The sequence below is a fragment of the Pongo abelii genome, chromosome 7, assembly GCF_028885655.2.
Source record: "Pongo abelii isolate AG06213 chromosome 7, NHGRI_mPonAbe1-v2.0_pri, whole genome shotgun sequence".
NCBI classification, from domain to species: domain Eukaryota; kingdom Metazoa; phylum Chordata; class Mammalia; order Primates; family Hominidae; genus Pongo; species Pongo abelii.
The window spans coordinates 118,210,117-118,225,068 of NC_071992.2; the positions used below are offsets into that span (position 1 = coordinate 118,210,117).

A 14,952-nucleotide genomic window follows, 5' to 3' on the forward strand; every position below is an offset into this window, starting at 1 on the left:
ACTATGGCATTTTTAGTAGAGATGGGGTTTCACCATGTTGGCCAGGCTGGTCTCGAACTCCTGACCTCACGTGATTTGCCCGCCTCAGGCTCCCAAAGTGCTGGCATTACAGGTGTGAGCCACCGCGCCCAGCCTAAACACATGCATTTATATTTATTTTTACTAATCTTCTGCCATGAGGTCAAAGTTTTTTGTTTTTTTTTTAAACTTGGCTCACTGACTGAAGCCCCAAATGTTTTGAATATTCCACACCATAATGTATCATCTACACTTTCTAGCTTTAAAATTTTTCTTTTTTCAGAGACAGAATTTTGCTCTTTCACCCAGACTGGAGTGTAGTGGTATGATCATAGCTCACTACAGCCTCAAATTCCTGGGCTCTAGGGATCTTCCTGCCTCAGCCTTTGGAGTAGCTGGGACTACAGACACATGACACCATGCCTAGTCAATTTTTGTAGAGATGGGGTCTCGCTAGGTTGCCTAGGCTGGTCTCGAACTCCTGGCCTCAAGTGATCCTCCTGCTGCAGCCTCCCAAAGTGGTGGGAGTATAGGCATGAGCCACCTCGCCCAGCCTCTAGTGGGAACAGAAATATGTCGCCGGCTGGATGCGGTGGCTGGCCAGGTGTGGTGGCTCATGCCTGTAATCCCAGCATTTCGGAAGGCTGAGGTAGGCGAGCGGATCACTTGAGGTCAGGAGTCCGAGACCAGCCTGGCCAACATGGTGAAACCCCATCTTTACTAAAATTTAGCCGGGCGTGCTGGCGCATGCTTGTAATTCCAGCTACTTGGGATGCTGAGGTGGGAGGACTGCTTGAACCCAGGAGGCAGAGGTTGCAATGAACCAAAATCACTGCACTCCAGCCTGGGCAACAGAGCAAGACTCCATCTCAAAAAACAAAACAAAACAAAAAGAAATATATGGGTGCATGAGAGAGCAGCCTACTAGCCACAGAAATTTCAAAGCTCATGGGTATCTATATTTTTACAGGGTTAATAAAAGAGCAAAATTGGTTAGTAGTAATCTGATTTTTAAAAAATTTTAGAGCAGGTCAAAGTGGTCTGCTTTGATATAAAACACTTTGGCATCTAATAACTCCAACATGTAGGCTATTGGGAGCCACTGAAGGTTTTTAATCAGGCAAATAACATAATCAGACATGTTTTAAGATCGCTTTTGTAGAAACATTGCTAGATTAGAAGAGAAATTAGAGGCAGAAAGAACAATGAAAAGATTATTGTACTACCCATCTCTTGCCTGAACTAGAAACACACAAAAAAATTGATTTCAGTGATATTCAGAAGTAGAATGAATTATTCTTCCTAAAAATTTGAATTTGGGACAAGGGGACAAGGAATAGTTAAAGATGCCCTTGATGTTTCCAGCTCCAGTAACTGGGTGATAACAAGATCTAAAAGGCACAGAGAAGGTGCTCAGTACCTGGAGAATAAATGAATAAATCACACAAAAATTTTGCTTCTCACATTAGATGTTTAACAGAAGTTTAATTTAACTCCTCCCACCAAGCCAGGTGACAACAACAAAGTTACAAACACAATATCCTTACAAAGTCAACTAGGTCATTAGAAAAGATAATGAATTCAGGCCGGGCGTGGTGCCTCACGCCTGTAATCCCAGCACTTTCGGAGGCCCAGGTGGGCGGATCACGAGGTCAAGAGATTGAGACCATCCCGGCCAACATGGTGAAACCCCGTCTCTACTGAAAATACAAAAATTAGCCAGGCGTGGTGGTGTGCACCTGTAATCCCAGCTACTCGGGAAGCTGAGGCAGGAGAATCACTTGAACCCAAGAGGCAGAGGTTGTAGTGAGCCAAGATTGTGCCACTGTACTCCAGCCTGGTGACAGAGTGAGACTCCATCTCAAAAAAAAAGAAAAGAAAAGATAATGAATTCAGTTTCAAGATGTCCAGTAAGCAGTTAAAAATATAACACTGCAGAACACGAGTGATGGAGATCCCATTAGTGGTTGCCAAGGGAATGGATGTGATTATCCAGAGAGAACATATAGAGCAGCAAGACAACTGAGGATACAGCCTTAGAGAATGCTGATATTTAAAGGGCAGATGACAGAAGAGGAGCCAGCTGAGATTAAAACGGACTGAAATGGATGCAGGACAAGGAAAAGCAAAAGTAGGAATTATGTGATTTGGCTAAAGCAAAGGATCTAGACTCTTAAGATAAATCAGACTAAGAGGGTTAGGAACCAATTTTGTGGCCAAAGATCTTCAAACACCAGAGGTCTGGAAGACTCATACTCCAATTCTGCCCATTTGCCCCCAACCCCAGGTGCTGGTGTTCATTGCAGGGTACAGTTTGAAAATCTGTACCCCACAGATTTGGGGGTACAAATAGTCATGGAGAGTTTCTGAATGGGAATTAACATGAATAGAGATGGCATTAGGAAGACTAATCAGAAACCCATGTATAGGATTAACTGATAAAAAACTAGATTTTGCAAGCAACTAAGGAACCAATTTCAAAGATGGAAATGAGGACTTGAATTAAGATGTGGCAGTTAGCATGAAAAAGACAGCTTCAACAAGACTTCGCCAGCCTGAGGTGTTGGCCAGGCTTTTTGGTAGGAAGTGAGACCCTTTTGGGAGTTTTTTGGGGGGCACAGGGTCAGTGACACTGAGGCAGTGGTCTAATGAAGGATTAACTTGGCAATGGTAATTAGGATTGAATGGCAGGTAAGATAGGAGATAGAGAAACAACAAAATTACTATAGCTGCACAGGTGTAAAGTGATGAGAATTTGAAATAAAGTTTAGCAGTAGGCATTCCTTAGTGACATTCTACTATCTTTTCCAGGATGGTACTTCCAGTTTCTGACTGACTCAATTTCTGGTCACCCAGTTGGAAGACACGCCTGGGCATGTCAGGACAACAATTTAGGTCAAGATTCCCCAGCAAGCATTTACGATGCCCCAATCTAGGCTGGCATCATACCAGGCTCTTACCTCCTATCCAGCCCCAATTCTACCACTTCTGTTTCTTTGCCTTTATGTCTCTTCTACTTCTGTAAAATAGCTGCATGCTGTCATAGTCATAGACTACTTGTAAGCATCATTTTCACTTCCATTCCCACAAAATCTGACAGAACCAATGGGATACCGGCCCAGCTGCAAGAATTTGGTTTTAAATTTAGCTCCACTCCTGAGTCCTGGGCATGCCATTTAATGTTTTCTGGCCTAAACTTTACCTTGACAATAGACTATGAATTAGATTAGCAATAGTTAATTCTGAGAAATTGACAAAAACTATGGACCCCTTTCTCAGAAGATTCACATCTGCACATACAAAATCTACATATCACTTCAGGAGATTTATAAAGCCCCTTCTAGTCTATCTATGGACCCTTTAAGACAGTGGGGGGATTTTTGTTTTTGTTTTAATATGTGTACCAGGATCACCTGAAGTACTTGTTAAAAATGCAGATCTCAAGAGATTTTGATTCACTATGTTTGGGGTGTTGGTCCAGCAATTTACATTTTTTACAAAATACTCCAAGTGATTCTGATGCAGGTCTCCTATTATGCACGCTGGCATCTAGAAAAACAAAGTGCTTCAAGCATCCCAGCATCTCAAGTTAAAAACTTTTGGACCACTAAAATTCATTCTGAATCTAAAATTCTGTCTGTCCTTGCGGGTCTGTATCACTGAGATAGGAGTAACAAATAAAATTTAATATCCAGGTGTTAAGCCTGAATCACTGCTGGTGCCATTAGCATAAACAGCAAAGTCTGAATTTTTCCCTTTAAGTAGGGAAGTTGGCACTAAACGCATTTGTTTCAAAACAGGAAGAAAAAGCTTGAGGGATATTTACAGTTAGTTACTAACTGCTTACAAAAATCAAGTCAAATAAAATAAAATCCCAAAGCTGGAATCTACAACTTTCTAAAGAAATGTAGGGCCAAGCATGAATCTCTTGGGGTGGAAACGTTTGTTTCCTCCAAATCTTCACAGTATTAAATCAAAGATACCAAAGCAACAGGTTCCAGTAGTACAAAAAGCATTTCTCTTGTTCACAAACGGCTTAGAAGTATTTGGAAAATGACAGTATTTGAAAATTATACAGCAACAGTTTAAACTACCATACAATCCTACAGTCTAACAAATTCTGGTTTATTTATTTTAGGTTCTTTTATCAGCATAGGATCTGTAGAGAGGATGAACAACTTGGGCTTATTAAGCACTTACAAGTTTCGTGGCACTTTGCATAAAGCATTTTACTTAATTCTCTGTGAAGTATCACTTCCATTGTATAAAGGAAGAAAGTGACACCCCAAAGATTCAGTTAGTTAAGGAGCCGGGCCTGAGCAAAACTGGCCTCCTACCCTGATTTTTTCACTGGGAAGAGGTCATGAGGATTTCGTGTCCCCTTCTGTCATCTTCACCCCATCCACCTGTGTCAATTTCCACACGCGTTCTCCAACTCCGTGTCACCATCCCAAATGGTATGCACCTCTCCAGCAGAGCCGCCACAGTCCTCTTTCCTTGCCTCAGTTTCCCTGGCCAGGGCTCCAAAACAGGGAAGGAGGGTGGGAGAGCGTGAGGCGGATAAACGCAGAGGTAAGTCTCACCCCGGCCTGAGGCCTCCGAGCGTCGTCCTTGGCTGGCCCCGGGGCAGAGCAGCGGAGCGGGACGCAAACCCAAAGTCAGCTCCTTCCTCCGCCCTCCCCGGGGACGGCCTCTCCGGCGCTCGCAACGACGAAGCCAGGCTGCGGCGAGGGCGGGCGGACAGGCCTGTCCTGACCGCGGCGAATAACATTTCCTACAGCGGTCCTGCAACTTGCGATCTAACGGGCTGGCGTGACTGCGGGGAGGGGGAAGACGCGACAGCAACATTTACCTCATCCTGATCCAGCCCGGCCGCTTCCGGCCTTTCCGGGTCGCCCATCGCGCAGACTCCGCCGAAGCTACGGGCGCTGAGGGAACTGAGCTGCTCAGGCCACCTCCAACTACGACAGCACTCAGGTGGTCCGCTGGTCCGCTGGGTCCGCCCCGCCCCCAGCTCTAGGGACTCGGCCGGCCCCGCCCCGCCGCGCCGGCCCTGCTTTCTCGCCTGTCCATTGAGAGACTCTCCCTGCGCCGGCCCGGCTCCGCCTCCCCCACCTCCGGGCTCCGCCTAACCTCGGCCAGCCCCGCCTCCCGCCTGCGGTCTAAGGGTTTCTCCCCGCCTCGGTTGACCCGCCTCCCCCACCTGCGGCCTAAGGGATCCTCTCCGCCTCGGCGTGCCCTGCCTCCCAGCCTGTGGCCTAAGGGATTCTCCCTGTCTCGGCAGGCCCCGCCTGCCTTGGGGCTCCGCCTACCTCTGCCAGCCACGCTTCCCCTGCCTCGGGGCTCCGCCTACCCCGGCCAGTCCCATTTCCCCGCCTGCGGCCTAAGGAAATCTCCCTGCCTCCGCTGGCCCCGCCTTACTCTGTTGCACCGTCCAGTCGCCCGGCTTTCCACTGAGTGACGCCCCCTGCTCTGGACGGCTTAGCCTACTCCCGCTGACCCCACCTCACCGCATCGGCCCCGCCTCCTCCGCCCGCCCACTCCAGGCGCCCACTCCTGAGGAGCTAGCCCAGAGTCCGCACGGCCTCGCCTTCCTGCCGGTGCCCTGAGGGAGTCGGCCCGCTGCCCACCCCGCCCCGTCCCACCTCGCCTCGCCCTCCCCGGGCTCTAGCCACTTGCTGCGGCAGTTGTCCTGCAGGCCGGCTCGAGATTCCCGAGCTCGCCCGCGTGGTGCTCCAGGAACACGGTACTTTGCGCTAGCCCGGCCTGTCCTGAGAGACTGCGGGAGGCGAAGAGAACGCGCTGTTGCTGTGGGAAGCGCCGGGGACTGGACAGCTACACCGCCAAACACTTCGCTAGGGAAAGGGCTGGCTGGTTTCGTGCGTAAACAACCGAAAAAGGGAAGTGTCTGGGGGAAAGTGTGTGTGTGAATGCGGGTGAGTGAGGGGGAGAGGGACACGTTACTAAAGTCAGGAAAATATTTTGAAAAAAATATATTTTGAAAAAAAATAGTTTGGTCTAACAAAAATAAAATGGAAGAGAGATTTGTTTAAGTAGTTTGAAGCTGAAAGATTTTGACGGGATCTTGCCATGACCTGGACAGCATGCACCTGTTTTGTGGCTGGCTGAAGGATGGTAAATAGGATCAAGATCTCACTTTAGCGTTGAAAATGCTGAAAGCTCTTTCTCAAACCTGCCATAGCATGGGGGTAGACAGTCTTTCTTAAAGCAACTACTAGGGGTCAAATGCTGAGTGACATTTTTTTCATCTGTGAACTTTAAATAATAGCCACATTCTGCTAGGCAACTGAGTCTCAATTTACTATAGGCCACGTGGCAAATAATCAGATTCAATTAAAGTCATCAAACAGTAATTGTGTGTCGGGCATCAAGTTTAGGTATTCAGGATACAAACATGAATGAGTTTGGTGAAAAAGAATCGTATTATCATGGGCATGCATTCTAGTTCCCTCACTTATTAGCTATGCTACCTTGGGTCAATTAACCTCTCTGAGACTCAGCTTTCTCATCTACAGGATGAGATAATAATCCCTTCCTCATAAGGTTGTGTGAATTTAATAATATATTACTTGTAAAACACTTATTGGGGTGGGAAATTACCTTGATGCAATGGTAGCTTCCACGTACGAGTTAGGCCATCCCAGAGGGTCATGGAACTCAGATGGCTGAGTTCAAAAGGCTCAGATCAAATTGAGATGGCTGAGTCACACAGTTTATTAAATCAATTTATTTTCATTTTAAATAAGTTTAAACAAGACATTTGACTTGAAAGGAAAACTAGGATTTTTTTTTAAGAGTAATGTATCACTACTGAAAGATTGCCTTACATGTAATAGCTACGTACAAAGAGTTATAAAATTGTCCTTGGCTAGGCCGGCGCGGTGGCTCACGCCTGTAATCCCAGCACTTTGGGAGGCCAAGGCGGGTGGATCACCTGAGGCCAGGAGTTCGAGACCAGCCTGACCAACATGGCGAAACCCCATCTCTACTAAAAATACAAAAATTAGCTGGGCGTGGTGGCACATGCCTATAATTCTAGCTACTTGAGAGGCTGAGGCAGGAGAATCGCTTGAATCCTGGAGGCAGAGGTTACAGTGAGCTGAGATCACGCCATTGCACTCCTGCCTTGATGACAAGAGCGAAACTCCGTCCAAAAAAAAAAAAAAGAATTGTCCTTGGCTTTACAATCATAAACGAAATACATTACAATTCTTCAACTGAAGAAGACATGCAAAAACTGTTATGGTGCTTTGTTTTGTGTGTGGAGTTTTTTTGGTTAAAACAAAGCAAAATAACTAACTGGGATATAAAGATAAGACCTGAATGAGCATGGCATTAATGGAGAAGGGAGTCTTTTCACAAAACCATATTTCTCCCCCATCCTATCTTCATTTGATGTGGACCAAAAGATAACATTGGGGCCGGGCGCAGTGGCTCACGCCTGTAATCCCAGCACTTTGGGAGGCCGAGGCAGGTGGGTCACCTGAGGTCGGGAGTTCGAGACCAGCCTGACCAACATGGAGAAACCCCATCTCTACTAAAAAAATACAAAATTAGCCGGGCATGGTGGCACATGCCTGTAATCCCAGCTACTCAGAAGGCTGAGGCAGGAGAATCACTTGAACCCGGGAGGCGGAGGTTGCAGTGAGCCAAGATCGTGCCACTGCACTCCAGCCTGGGCAACAAGAGCAAAACTCTGTCTCAAAAAAAAAACAAAAAAACAAAAAAGAGTTGGCCATTTGGTTAAAAAATGCAATACACTTTTATGCATTATAACTATGGCATATACAATATGCCATAAAGACTATATGAAGATGTAGAATTCTGTTACTCCTAGAGATCTTGCAGTTACACATTTAATTGTTTACATAGTTACATTGTAACTAATATATACATACAATAATGGGGAAGAGGAAAATAATAGAGAAAACTATACTGTAGTAGTCAGGGTATGATGGAACCAAATTGCAGTTTTCTAATTGAAAATGCATTCTTGGTCGGTAAGAACAGAGTTCTGTAATAAAGTAGCAGGCTCCATTTTTTGTCAAAACCTCCTGTCCTTGGAACACATTAATTGTATCTTTAGTCTCCATCTCCAATTTTACAGATGTGTCTGTTTCATTGATTGGATTCTCATGAAGTCTAGAATCTGATCAGCCTCATTGTCTAACCCTGTTCACAATAGGCTTTCATTAATTTACTAAGTGGTATACACCTTTTTTTTTTTTTTTTAAGACGGAGTCCCATTCTGTCACCCAGGCTGAACTGCAGTGGCAGGATCTCGGCTCACTGCAGCCTCTGCCTCCCAGGTTCAAGTGATTCTCCTGCTTCAGCTTCCCGAGTAGCTGGGATTACAGGCACCTGCCACCACACCTGGCTAATTTTTGTATTTTTTTTTTTTTTTTTTTTTTTTTAAGTAGAGACGGGGTTTCACCATGCTGGCCATGCTGGTCTCGAGCTCCTGACCTCAGGTGATCCGCCCACCTTGACCTTCCAAAGTGCTGGGATTACAAGTGTGAGCCTCTGCGCCCGTCTGGAATATGGCTTTTAATCTTAAACTGCACTATAGACCCATTCTGCCCTGCCACCTTCAAATTAATAGGATTGTTGTTCTCAATCTTGCCTCCTTCTTTGGGCGTTCTGTCAGCCAGAGTCTTCTTAGCTGCCACTTCACAAAACAGGTGCCAGTTCTGTGCCAAACAAGCACACAAGCTGTACCCTATTAAATCATTTTAAAACATAACAGCAAGGGGAAAGAGATTGGACTAATGTATTTTGGTTAGGATGTGCAGAGGGGAGAGAGTAGAAGGATTATACCATCTGAATCTTAGTGTTACTGTTCGTGTACTGTTTGATGCATCAGCCTTCCTTGCTGGTGGTGTAGTTATGAGGACCATAGTGAGGATGAGCAAGAGTGCTCAGCAGGTAGAAGGTGGAGCCAGCACACACTTTTCTTTTGGAGAACTGCTGGAACCTGACTCTAGCTATAACTGGATTTATAACCAGTTATAATTAACCTACTGAGCAGCTATGGATGGTATCTGTGTTTCTTGGACAGAGCACGTGTGGGGCCACAGTGGATCTCACCAGTGAGTGGCTGATTTAGGGATAACATAGTTGTCAGTCTGGCAGTAACATGATCATTACCTTATGAATATTTAAGATTTATTTGGGGCTGGGCACTGTGTCCCACGCCTGTAATCCCAGCACTTGGGGAGGCCGAGGTGGGCAGATCACCTGAGGTCGGGAGTGTGAGACCAGCCTGACCAATGTGGAGAAACCCCGTCTCTACTAAAAATACAAAATTAGCCAGACATGGTGGTGCAAGCCTGTAATCTCAGCTACTCGGGAGGCTGAGGCAGAACAATTGCTTGAACCTGGGAGGCGGAAGTTGTGGTGAGCCGAGATTGCGCCACTGCACTCCAGCCTGGGCAACAAGAGCGAAACTCCGTCTCAAAAAAAAAAAAAAAAAAAAAAGATTTACTTGGTCCTTCCAGCCCTTTTAATCTAAAAATGGAACTCTCGTATGTTCCATTATTTTTATGTATGTTCAATACATATATGTTCCGTTCATCCTATTTTTAACATGCCTCACAGTGTAATTATTTATTATTTATACTTAATACGTCTTACAAATTTCATTATGTCTAACAAGCCATTTGCTCCCATACTTAGTTTCTCTCAATTTCTATGGCAGAATTGAATATTCTTAAATGACATAGCAAAAACATCACAGTACTCAGAATAGTGTAGGCAGTATGAGTTTCCCCCAGGATGTTCAAAGTTATTCGAAGAGCAAATGGAAAAAAATAACATGTGTAACTGAAAGATCTCAAGGAGTAAGAGGATTCTGCATCTTCATATGGACTTTATGGCATATTGTATTTTCCAAAAATGGCCACAACAATATTTCTGGTACCATATGCTGTTCCAGAACTTGGATCCACCTCCCGTTAAAAGGTGGCGTCTAATGCACTTCCCTTTGCATATAGGCCATCAATACTAACTTTTGTTTGTTTGTTTGTTTGAGATGGAGTCTTGCTCGGGCACCAGGCTGGAGTGCAGTGGCACGGTCTCGGCTTACTACAACCTCCGCCTTCCAGATTCAAGCGATTCTGCTGCCTCAGCCTCCCGAGTAGCTGGGATTACAGGCGAGTACCACCACGTCCGGCTAATTTTTTGTATTTTTAGTAGAGACAGGGTTTCACCATGTTAGCAAGGATCGTCTTGATCTCTTGACCTCGTGATCTGCCCGCCTCAGCCTCCCAAAGTGCTGACATTACAGGTGTGAGCCACGGCACCCGGCTATTAATACTAACTTCTAACAAATAGGATACAGTCAAGTGCCATGTAACATTATGGTCAATGATAGACCCCATATATGGTGGTGGTCCTGTAAGGTTATAATGGAGCTGAAAAGTTCCTATCATAGTGACGTTATAGTCATAGCACAACACATTACTCATGTGTTTGTGTTGATGCTACTGTAAACAAATCTGCCAGTGTATAAAGTATAGCTCATATAATTATGTACACTACATAATACTTGATAGTGATAATCTATATTACTGATTTATGTATTTACTATAGTTATCATTATTTTAGTGTATACTCCTTCTAATTATATATATGAAAAAATCAGTAACTGTAAAATAGCTTCAGGCAGGTCCTTCAGGAGGTATTCCAGCACTTTGGGAGGCCGAGGCAGGTGGGTCACCTGAGGTCGGGAGTTCGAGACCAGCCTGACCAACATGGAGAAACCCCATCTCTACTAAAAAAATACAAAATTAGCCGGGCATGGTGGCACATGCCTGTAATCCCAGCTACTCAGAAGGCTGAGGCAGGAGAATCACTTGAACCCGGGAGGCGGAGGTTGCAGTGAGCCAAGATCGTGCCACTGCACTCCAGCCTGGGCAACAAGAGCAAAACTCTGTCTCAAAAAAAAAACAAAAAAACAAAAAAGAGTTGGCCATTTGGTTAAAAAATGCAATACACTTTTATGCATTATAACTATGGCATATACAATATGCCATAAAGACTATATGAAGATGTAGAATTCTGTTACTCCTAGAGATCTTGCAGTTACACATTTAATTGTTTACATAGTTACATTGTAACTAATATATACATACAATAATGGGGAAGAGGAAAATAATAGAGAAAACTATACTGTAGTAGTCAGGGTATGATGGAACCAAATTGCAGTTTTCTAATTGAAAATGCATTCTTGGTCGGTAAGAACAGAGTTCTGTAATAAAGTAGCAGGCTCCATTTTTTGTCAAAACCTCCTGTCCTTGGAACACATTAATTGTATCTTTAGTCTCCATCTCCAATTTTACAGATGTGTCTGTTTCATTGATTGGATTCTCATGAAGTCTAGAATCTGATCAGCCTCATTGTCTAACCCTGTTCACAATAGGCTTTCATTAATTTACTAAGTGGTATACACCTTTTTTTTTTTTTTTTAAGACGGAGTCCCATTCTGTCACCCAGGCTGAACTGCAGTGGCAGGATCTCGGCTCACTGCAGCCTCTGCCTCCCAGGTTCAAGTGATTCTCCTGCTTCAGCTTCCCGAGTAGCTGGGATTACAGGCACCTGCCACCACACCTGGCTAATTTTTGTATTTTTTTTTTTTTTTTTTAAGTAGAGACGGGGTTTCACCATGCTGGCCATGCTGGTCTCGAGCTCCTGACCTCAGGTGATCCGCCCACCTTGACCTTCCAAAGTGCTGGGATTACAAGTGTGAGCCTCTGCGCCCGTCTGGAATATGCCTTTTAATCTTAAACTGCACTATAGACCCATTCTGCCCTGCCACCTTCAAATTAATAGGATTGTTGTTCTCAATCTTGCCTCCTTCTTTGGGCGTTCTGTCAGCCAGAGTCTTCTTAGCTGCCACTTCACAAAACAGGTGCCAGTTCTGTGCCAAACAAGCACACAAGCTGTACCCTATTAAATCATTTTAAAACATAACAGCAAGGGGAAAGAGATTGGACTAACGTATTTTGGTTAGGATGTGCAGAGGGGAGAGAGTAGAAGGATTATACCATCTGAATCTTAGTGTTACTGTTCGTGTACTGTTTGATGCATCAGCCTTCCTTGCTGGTGGTGTAGTTATGAGGACCATAGTGAGGATGAGCAAGAGTGCTCAGCAGGTAGAAGGTGGAGCCAGCACACACTTTTCTTTTGGAGAACTGCTGGAACCTGACTCTAGCTATAACTGGATTTATAACCAGTTATAATTAACCTACTGAGCAGCTATGGATGGTATCTGTGTTTCTTGGACAGAGCACGTGTGGGGCCACAGTGGATCTCACCAGTGAGTGGCTGATTTAGGGATAACATAGTTGTCAGTCTGGCAGTAACATGATCATTACCTTATGAATATTTAAGATTTATTTGAGGCTGGGCACTGTGTCCCACGCCTGTAATCCCAGCACTTGGGGAGGCCGAGGTGGGCAGATCACCTGAGGTCGGGAGTGTGAGACCAGCCTGACCAATGTGGAGAAACCCCGTCTCTACTAAAAATACAAAATTAGCCAGACATGGTGGTGCAAGCCTGTAATCTCAGCTACTCGGGAGGCTGAGGCAGAACAATTGCTTGAACCTGGGAGGCGGAAGTTGTGGTGAGCCGAGATTGCGCCACTGCACTCCAGCCTGGGCAACAAGAGCGAAACTCCGTCTCAAAAAAAAAAAAAAAAAAAAAAGATTTACTTGGTCCTTCCAGCCCTTTTAATCTAAAAATGGAACTCTCGTATGTTCCATTATTTTTATGTATGTTCAATACATATATGTTCCGTTCATCCTATTTTTAACATGCCTCACAGTGTAATTATTTATTATTTATACTTAATACGTCTTACAAATTTCATTATGTCTAACAAGCCATTTGCTCCCATACTTAGTTTCTCTCAATTTCTGTGGCAGAATTGAATATTCTTAAATGACATAGCAAAAACATCACAGTACTCAGAATAGTGTAGGCAGTATGAGTTTCCCCCAGGATGTTCAAAGTTATTCGAAGAGCAAATGGAAAAAAATAACATGTGTAACTGAAAGATCTCAAGGAGTAAGAGGATTCTGCATCTTCATATGGACTTTATGGCATATTGTATTTTCCAAAAATGGCCACAACAATATTTCTGGTACCATATGCTGTTCCAGAACTTGGATCCACCTCCCGTTAAAAGGTGGCGTCTAATGCACTTCCCTTTGCATATAGGCCATCAATACTAACTTTTGTTTGTTTGTTTGTTTGAGATGGAGTCTTGCTCGGGCACCGGGCTGGAGTGCAGTGGCACGGTCTCGGCTTACTACAACCTCCGCCTTCCAGATTCAAGCGATTCTGCTGCCTCAGCCTCCCGAGTAGCTGGGATTACAGGCGAGTACCACCACGTCCGGCTAATTTTTTGTATTTTTAGTAGAGACAGGGTTTCACCATGTTAGCAAGGATCGTCTTGATCTCTTGACCTCATGATCTGCCCGCCTCAGCCTCCCAAAGTGCTGACATTACAGGTGTGAGCCACGGCACCCGGCTATTAATACTAACTTCTAACAAATAGGATACAGTCAAGTGCCATGTAACATTATGGTCAATGATAGACCCCATATATGGTGGTGGTCCTGTAAGGTTATAATGGAGCTGAAAAGTTCCTATCATAGTGACGTTATAGTCATAGCACAACACATTACTCATGTGTTTGTGTTGATGCTACTGTAAACAAATCTGCCAGTGTATAAAGTATAGCTCATATAATTATGTACACTACATAATACTTGATAGTGATAATCTATATTACTGATTTATGTATTTACTATAGTTATCATTATTTTAGTGTATACTCCTTGTAATTATATATATGAAAAAATCAGTAACTGTAAAATAGCTTCAGGCAGGTCCTTCAGGAGGTATTCCAGAAGAAGGCATGGCTATCATAGGAAATGACAGCTTCATGTATTTATTGCCCCTGGAGACCTTCCAGTGGGACAAGATGTGGAGGTGGAAAACAGTAATATTGATGATCCTGACCCTGTGTAGGCACAGACTAATGCGTGTGTGTGTCTTAGTTTTTAACAAAAAAAGTTTAAAAAGTAAATTATTTTAAAAAATAGAAAAGAGTTTATAGAATAAGAATATAAAGAAAGAAAATTTTGTGCAGCTATGCACTGTTTTAAGCTAAGTTATTACAAAAGAGTCAAAAAGCTTTAAAAAATTAAAATGTTTTTGAAATAAAGTCACAGTAAGGTAAGGTTAATTTACTGAAGAAAGAAAAATATTTTTCATAAGTTTCTTGTAGCCTAAGTATGCAGTATTTATGGCATCTACAGTAGTGTGTAATAATACTCTAAACCTTCACATTCACTCACTGACTGACTCACTTAAAGCAACTTCCAGTCCTGCAATCTCCATTCATGGTAACTGCCCTATACAAGTGTGCCTTTTTAAAAAAACCTTTTACATCATATTTTTACTGTACCTTTTCTATGTTTAGATACACAAATACAATTGTGTTACAGTTGCCTACAATATTTAGTACAGTAACATGCTGTACAAGTTTGTACCTTAGGAGCAATAATACCATATACAGCCTAGGTGTGTAGTAGGCATTGCCATCTAGGTTTGTGTAAATACACTCTATGATGTTTGCACAACAATGAAATCGTCTAATGACACATTTCTCAGAACATATCCCCGTTGTTAAGTGATGCATGACTTTTAAGCCTTGTTCATTAAGGACACTACAGATAGCTTTGGTCTTGTTGTCTCTCTTTTGGGCACTTTCCTTGGGAGCTTGGGTACCATGCTAAGGGAAGCCAAAAACTAGCTCACACAGAGAGACTACATGGGAAGTCCACATGGAAAGCAACTGAAGCACCAGCCAACAGCTAGCATCAACCTCCAGATGTGTGAATGAA

At 43.9% G+C, this 14,952-nt stretch overlaps 1 protein-coding gene and 1 long non-coding RNA gene across 2 annotated transcripts in view; one reads left to right on the plus strand and one right to left on the minus strand.

The window, feature by feature from the left end:
* RRM2B (ribonucleotide reductase regulatory TP53 inducible subunit M2B) overlaps positions 1–4,983 on the minus strand; it is a 36,062-nt gene extending 31,079 nt beyond the window's left edge. Inside the window, 1 exon segment of the mRNA NM_001132472.1 lies at positions 4,871–4,983. Within this exon segment, the coding sequence (NP_001125944.1) occupies positions 4,871–4,918 (48 nt within the window). The 5' untranslated portion in view covers positions 4,919–4,983.
* Positions 4,752–13,266, plus strand: LOC134761959 (uncharacterized). The gene is made up of 2 exons (XR_010141237.1): positions 4,752–5,954; positions 10,070–13,266. It is a non-coding gene; the product is annotated as an uncharacterized LOC134761959 (long non-coding RNA).
* Positions 13,267–14,952: the final 1,686 nt, after the last annotated feature.